The following is a 7,500-nucleotide window of genomic DNA, read 5'->3' on the forward strand; positions in this document are numbered from 1 at the left end:
ATTTCCTAGACGAAGGAGAAATTTTTAACCAAAAGGAAATGTTCAGACAAAAGGGGAATGTTTAGACAAAAGGGAAATGTTCAGACAAAAGGGGAATGTTTAGGCAAAGGGGAAATGTTCAGACAAAAAGGGAATGTTTAGACAAAAGGGAAATGTTCAGACAAAAAGGGAATGTTTAGACAAAAGGGAAATATTCAGACAACAGGGGAATGTTTAGACAAAGGGGAAATGTTCAGACAAAAGGGGAATGTTTAGGCAAAGGGCAAATGTTCAGACAAAAAGGGAATGTTTAGACAAAAGGGAAATGTTCAGACAAAAAGGGAATGTTTAGACAAAAGGGAAATGTTCAGACAAAAGGGGAATGTTTAGGCAAAGGGGAAATGTTCAGACAAAAAGGGAATGTTTAGACAAAAGGGAAATGTTCAGACAAAAAGGGAATGTTTAGACAAAAGGGAAATATTCAGACAACAGGGGAATGTTTAGACAAAGGGGAAATGTTCAGACAAAAGGGGAATGTTTAGGCAAAGGGGAAATGTTCAGACAAAAAGGGAATGTTTAGACAAAAGGGAAATGTTCAGACAAAAAGGGAATGTTTAGACAAAAGGGAAATATTCAGACAAAAGATACAACCACGTAATGGCAACAAATCTAATCATGCGTCTTTTAATTGCGTAATTTAACGAGCTGGATCACTCAGGTTTATAAAACTTTAAGAAATAATTGAAATTTGGTTTATTCTTTTCTAAATTCATAGAAATAAATCTTATAGGTGAGATTAGAATAGAAATATATTTTTTTAGTTATGTGGCTGAAGAAAAAAATACGAAAATATTAGGTTTATTTGATATTATTTATCAGAATATTATACAGAAATAAAATAATATTTCATATCATACACACCTATATAAATTTTGAAAATCTATTTCACGAGTCAGCTATAGCCTAACATCCTACACTCCTACACAAGTTTTTAAGTTTTTTTTTTTTTTCACTAACCCGTCATATGACATGCACACGCTTAGAAAATGTAATTCACAAACCAGCTATAACATCATACACACCTACACACACTTTGAAAATCTATTTAAAAAACCAGCTATAACACCATACACACCTACACACACTTTGAAAATCTATCTAACAAACCAGCTATATCATCATACACACCTACACACACTTTGAAGTTCCCAGTGTAATAACGGAAGTTAGGTCCACAGGTGAAGCTCTGAGAGTTTATATGGGGAGGCGGCGTCGTAAAGGGACAATTACATTTGTTGATGCTTACGTGTCCTACAGCCCTGCGTATTGGTATGGGGCTTATCTGAGGGAGAAAATAGATAGCTTATCAGTTTCAAATATTAGTATATAAATATTCGTAGCATTCTTCAGTTCCTATGGAGAAACAAAGAAGAATGCATGGACGTATCAACGCAAGATTGGCAATACTAATTAGTAAACTCTAGTTGATAAAATGTGAAATATGTTTTGAAATATTCTAATATAGTACATTGCTGACATAAATCACGAAAGATTTTGTTAATTATTATCTAAGAAATTCAAGCATTCTTATGCGAAAACAACGAAGAAAACGTCCATATTTAAGAATTGTACCTCAAAATTGGCAACACTTTTTAGTAAACTACTCTCGAGTCGACTGTATCGAGTTTTGAAGTCGATGGTTTGTCAGTGGCCCCTGAAAATCTCTCTCTGTGCTCGACGTGTTTATCTCAGGATTATACAATACAATCCTCATTTGGGATGCAGTTTCCTACAAATACTACTAGGACCTATACCGCTTATCAATGAGAAGTAATAGCAATCAAGATTGGTGTTAAAGGTATGGTTTTATTACGATTGTAATAATTTTAAAGCAATGCATTTATTGTTGTTGTTGTAGGCAATGCTGATTAGGGAAAGAGTTCTTTCACTTCTTTGGGTAAATCTCTCCTCCCCAAGTATTTTCAGAATGAATTGTGGTAAACCGATGAAACATTTTGCACTCAAATCGTGATTTTAATTTGATACGTTGTTAACGCCAATAGCGAGCGGAATTAGCACCAACAACAATTACAAGTAATAAATTTTGGTTTGGTAGCCTGGCTTGTTATTAGTCTAGTATTACCTTCGTCAGTATTTGTTTACAAGAGCACGCTCTCCATTTATTCCAAAATTATACAATCCTGCAACGTTCCTCTTTTTGTACAGTAATTAGGAGGTTCTTTAAATGCTGGGAAAGCAAAAAAATAGCAAGATATGTTGCGCAAGAAGGTGGGAAGGGGGAGGGGTTGGTGGAGGAGATACTAAACGACCTCGAACCGACATCGTCAACATAGTCAACCAAAAGAGAAGTTCGTGACGTCAGCAGATATTTGGAATATATTCAAAATATATACTAAATAAAAAAATGGATCAATTACTCAAAAGTGCCACTATTTGTGAATTGTATATTTTATTTGGTAAATACTTGACAACAAATCTTATTTTTTAAAGAAACTTATTATGAGAATGACTATTTTTACAGCGTATGTATGTATTCATTGGCGGGAAATTGGCAGGCATCCTTAGGCAGTGGTCAATAGATGGCGTTAGTGTAGCAAAACGTCGTCTGGGAAAACTAATCATCTTCAAAATAGTTTCTTTAAAAAAACACGTTAATAAGTTTTATAATAAAATATTTACCAAATATAAAATATACAATAAACAAATAGTAACACTTTTGAGTAATTACTCGAGTTTTAATTTAGTATATATTTTGAATATATTCCAAATGTCCGCTGACGTCACGAACTTCTCTTTTGGTTGACTATGTTGACGATGTCGGTTCCAGGTCGTTTAGTACCTCCTCAACCAACCCCTCCCCCCCCCTTGCGCAACATATCTTGCTATTTTTTGCTTTCCCAGCATTTAAAGAACCTCCTAATTACTGTACAAAAAGAGGAACGTTGCAGGATTGCATAATTTTGCAGTAGATAGAGCGCGTGCTCTTGAAAACAAATACCCTTCCGCCAACGAAGTTGGAAGGTTGTGTTTTCGCCCGATTGTTTGTTTGTTTGTGTGTTTGTTTTTAACAGCTTCCTGGCCACAATTCTAATCGTAGAATAATGAAACTTTCAGGGATTAGCTGTTATGTAAAAAGGTGGAAATGATTAAATTTCGGAAGGTCAAGGTCAAAAGTCAAAGGCACGGTCATGCAAAATGTCCCATTCACCTAATCAGCCATAAGTTTGGATATCTGTGTCACAGAGATTCAAACTGTTCATATCGGAGTGTATGAAAATCCACGCCTATTAATACATTTTAAGGTCAAAGTCAAGGTTGAGCAAAAGGTCGAGAAATAAGCTGCCCCGGCGGATGTCTGCGCTCTACTGAGCGCCCCCTCTAGTTGTTATCCATTTATCACCTTTCTTCATTGGGCTACAGCATCCTACTGTTCCAACTAGGTTTGTAGGTAGGCCAACAACAACAACAGTAACAGTAATAGAAGTAGTAGTAGTAGTAGTAATAATAATAATAATAATAATAATAATAATAATAATAATAAACTGACTCACCTCCGAGAACGACACACTGTGAAGGGCGGATAAGTTGGCAGCTGGTGGATAGCATTCGTACTTGTCATTACGATAGAGGTGAGCAGAACGGATAGCTGGGGCATCTCCTTGTATGCAGCCTGTATATGTAGCAGGCTGCGGGTACGGACTGCCATCAGTGCCGTTGATCTGCAGGTCATGGAATATATGTGTGTATATATATATATATATATATATATATATATATATATATATATATATATATATATATATATATATATATATATACACACACATATATATATATATATATATATATATATATATATGAGAGAGAGAGAGAGAGAGAGAGAGAGAGAGAGAGAGAGAGAGAGAGAGAGAGAGAGAGAGAGAGAGAGAGAGAGAGAGAGAGAGAGAAAGTACCTGTCAAGATAGCTGTCAGTAGATCCTGAATAGATTACTGGGAATAGTTCTTGCCAGAATTAGTGCGGGGAGATTATGACAAGAATCTTGTATGGAGTTTCCGTCAAGACATCTACCAGTAATCTATTTTTCTTTAATTTAATTGTTCCAAAGTCACAAACTATAGATGATTAAGCAGTTGAAATAACGAGATATGCTTGAAGAAGGTCTCACCTGGTAGCATTCATGGACGCTGCTGTTGTACACGTCTATGTGGATAGGCCATAAGACCTCGGTTTCTGAGGGGCACTTTGGATGACCACCGAGCAGGGCACCCTTCATTTGCTTGATGACATAAGGGGGAAAATCTAGATTAGTAAAAGAGAGCAGATTATTTCTTCAATTTTTGTTTTTAGTGTTTGAAGAACAAGGAACCATCCACTCTTAAAATTAGTGTACTGTACATTATTTCGTTTAAAAACAGGAATACTTCTCGAAATCTTTTTCTAGAATTCTAGGGCAGCCATTATCGAACAACCAAGCTAATATTTTATCTTTGTTGTCATTAACAAAATACCTGACGTCAGCAATACCTTAGATTAAGTAAAATTTTTGTCGTTATTAATAAAAAATATATCTTTGTGACGTCACAAACTACAATAGACCTTAATGTGTTTAATGTTCGATATTGTTAATAAAATCGTTTACATTATTCGTAAATTTGATTACGTTATCAGAAAACTGATTAAAAGTTCTCAACAAATTTAAAGTCATCAACAATCTTTTTCAAAACACCAACAAACCTATAGGGGTCATCAAAAAACTTTCTGAAGACATCAACAAATATTTCGAAGTCACCAACAAATATTCTGAAGACATCAACCAACCTCTTGAAGTTATCAACAAACTTCTAGTCATTAACAAATCTTCTGAAAGCAGAAACAAGCATTCTGAAAACATCAACCAACCTCTTGAAGTTATCAACAAACTTCTAGTCATTAACAAATCTTCTGAAAGCAGAAACAAGCATTCTGAAAACATCAACCAACTTCTTGAAGTTGTCAACAAACTTTTAAAGTCATCAACAAATTTTCTAAAGTCATCAACAAATTTTCTGAAAACAGCAACAAACTTTCTGAAGACATCAACCGACTTCTTGAAGTAATCAACTAACTTCTAAAGTCATCAACAAATTTTCTGAAGTCATCAAAAATTTTTCTAAAGATACCAACCAACTTCTCAAAGTCATCAACAAATTTTCTAAAGACACCAAGCAACTTCTCAAAGTCATCAACAAATTTTCTGAAGTCATCAAAAAATTTCCTAAAGACATTAACAAATTCTCAAAGTCATCAACAAGTTTTCTGAAGGCATCAAATATTTTTCTAAAGATACCAACCAACTTCTCAAAGTCATCAACAAATTTTCTGAAGTCATCAACAAATTTTCTGAATTCATCAACAAATCTTCTGAAGTCATCAAAAATTTTTCGAAAGATACTAACCAACTTCTCAAAGTCATCAAAAAATTTCCTAAAGACACCAACCAACTTCTCAAAGTTATCAACAAATTTTCTGAAGTCATCAAAAAATTTCCTAAAGACACCAACCAACTTCTCAAAGTTATCAACAAATTTTCTGAAGTCATCAAAAAATTTTCTAGACACTAACCAACATCTCAAAGTCATCAAAAAATTTCCCAAAGACACCAACCAACTTCCCAAAGTCATCAAAAAAATTTCTGAAGTCATCAAAAATTTTTCTAAAGTTACCAACCAACTTCTCAAAGTCATCAAAAAAATGTCTGAAGTCATAAAAAATTTTTCTAATGTTACCAACCAACTTCTCAAAGTCATCAACAAATTTTCTGAAGTCATAATTTTTTTTTTCTAAAGATACCAACCAACTTCTCAAAGTCATAAAAAAATTCATGAAGTCATAAAATTTTTTACTAAAGTTACCAACCAACTTCTCAAAGTCATCAACAAATTTTCTGAAGTCATCAAAAATTTTTCTAAAGTTACCAACCAACTTCTCAAAGTCATAAAAAAAAATTTCCTAAGTCATCAAAAATTTTTCTAAGACACCAACCAACTTCTCAAAGTCGTCAACAAATCTTATGAAGTCATCAAATTTTTTTCTAAAGACACCAACTAACTTCTCAAATTCATCGACAAATTTTCTGAAGTCATCAATTTTTTTCATAAGACACCGTCTAACTTCTCAAAGTCATCAAAAAAATTTCTGAAGTCATCAAAAATTTTTCTAAAGTTACCAACCAAATTCTCAAAATCATCAACAAATTTTCTTAAGTCATCAAAAATTTTTCTAAAGACACCAGCCAACTTCTCAAAGTCATCAGCAACTCCTAACACCAGCAACTAACCTCTGGTTCCAATAAACAAACTCATAATCTTCCATACCTTGTACTTTTCCAATCCATCTTCCTTGCAACCAACAGTTGTATTCCCAGCAGCAATGACTTCATAGGCCGTCTTAAGTTCCTGTTCGTACGCTGCATGATCCTTGCAATCCAGGGATCCCGCTACAGCTATCTGCATCTGGAGATGGAAGAGATTTTGATTGATGAGTAGGCCTATAACTCATTTATATTCCCTTGATTCGTTCTACCATGTTTTTAGTTGCAATCTCATTGTTATTGAAATTTGTTTTATATATAAGTATGTGTGTGTGTAGACCTACGTGCGTGTGATTATTATAATTATTAGTATAAGCATAGATGCATTATCTCCTTTTCGTTTTTTTCTTCTATGGTAATCTAGGTGTGAGTAACATTTTTATATGATTGTTTCATAACAATGTGTTCACCACTACTACTACTACTACTACTACTACTACTACTACCTAAGCTACCATCCCAATTGAGAAAGCAGGATGCTATAAACCCAAGGTGTCCAACAGGGAAGATAACCCAATGAGGAAACAAAATAAGGAAATATAGAATAGTGTGCCTGGTTGTACTCTAAAGCAATAGAACTACTCAAGATAGTGGGAGACCATGGTGCAGAAGCAACGGCACTACCCAAGACTAGAGAACAATGATTTGATTTTGGAGTGTCCTACTATAAGAGCTGCTTACCATAACTAGAGTCCCTTCTACCCTTCCCAAAAGGAATTAGCCATTGACAAATTACATTGCAGTAGTTGACCCCTTTAGAGAAGAAGAATTGTCTGTCAATCTCAGTGTTGTCAGGTGTATGAGGAAAGAGGAGAGTGTGGAAAGAATAGGCCAGACTATTCGGTGGATGCGTAGGAAATGGAAAAATTAGACATAACCAGAGAGGGATGCAATGTAGTACTGTCTGGCCAGTTAAAGGACCCAATAACTCCAGCAATAGTATCTCAACGGATGGCTGGTGCCCTGGCCAACCTACTACGTCATGAAAGGGAAAATAGCCGAAGAAGAAAGCCCAGCATCAGAAAAAGCAGAAAAACCAAAAGCAGAGGATTGAAGAAGAAAGATTGAAAAATAAGGGAAAACAGCAGCAGCAAAAGCAGGAAGCCAAGTACCAGAAGAAGGATTGAAGAAGAAAGATTGAAAAATAAGG

At 34.7% G+C, this 7,500-nt stretch overlaps 1 protein-coding gene across 1 annotated transcript in view; it reads right to left on the minus strand.

The window, feature by feature from the left end:
- The window catches only part of LOC137658969 (uncharacterized), a 27,793-nt gene that overhangs the window by 9,519 nt on the left and 10,774 nt on the right, over nucleotides 1-7,500 (minus strand). The window contains exons 8-11 of the mRNA XM_068394078.1: nucleotides 6,355-6,492; nucleotides 4,167-4,277; nucleotides 3,552-3,719; nucleotides 1,168-1,321 (exon numbers count right to left, since the gene is read on the minus strand). Coding sequence (XP_068250179.1) covers nucleotides 1,168-1,321; nucleotides 3,552-3,719; nucleotides 4,167-4,277; nucleotides 6,355-6,492 — 571 coding nt within the window. The remainder of the gene's footprint in view (nucleotides 1-1,167; nucleotides 1,322-3,551; nucleotides 3,720-4,166; nucleotides 4,278-6,354; nucleotides 6,493-7,500) is intronic.

The sequence above is a fragment of the Palaemon carinicauda genome, chromosome 19 (genome assembly GCF_036898095.1).
Source record: "Palaemon carinicauda isolate YSFRI2023 chromosome 19, ASM3689809v2, whole genome shotgun sequence".
In the NCBI taxonomy this organism is placed as follows: Eukaryota; Metazoa; Arthropoda; class Malacostraca; order Decapoda; family Palaemonidae; genus Palaemon; species Palaemon carinicauda.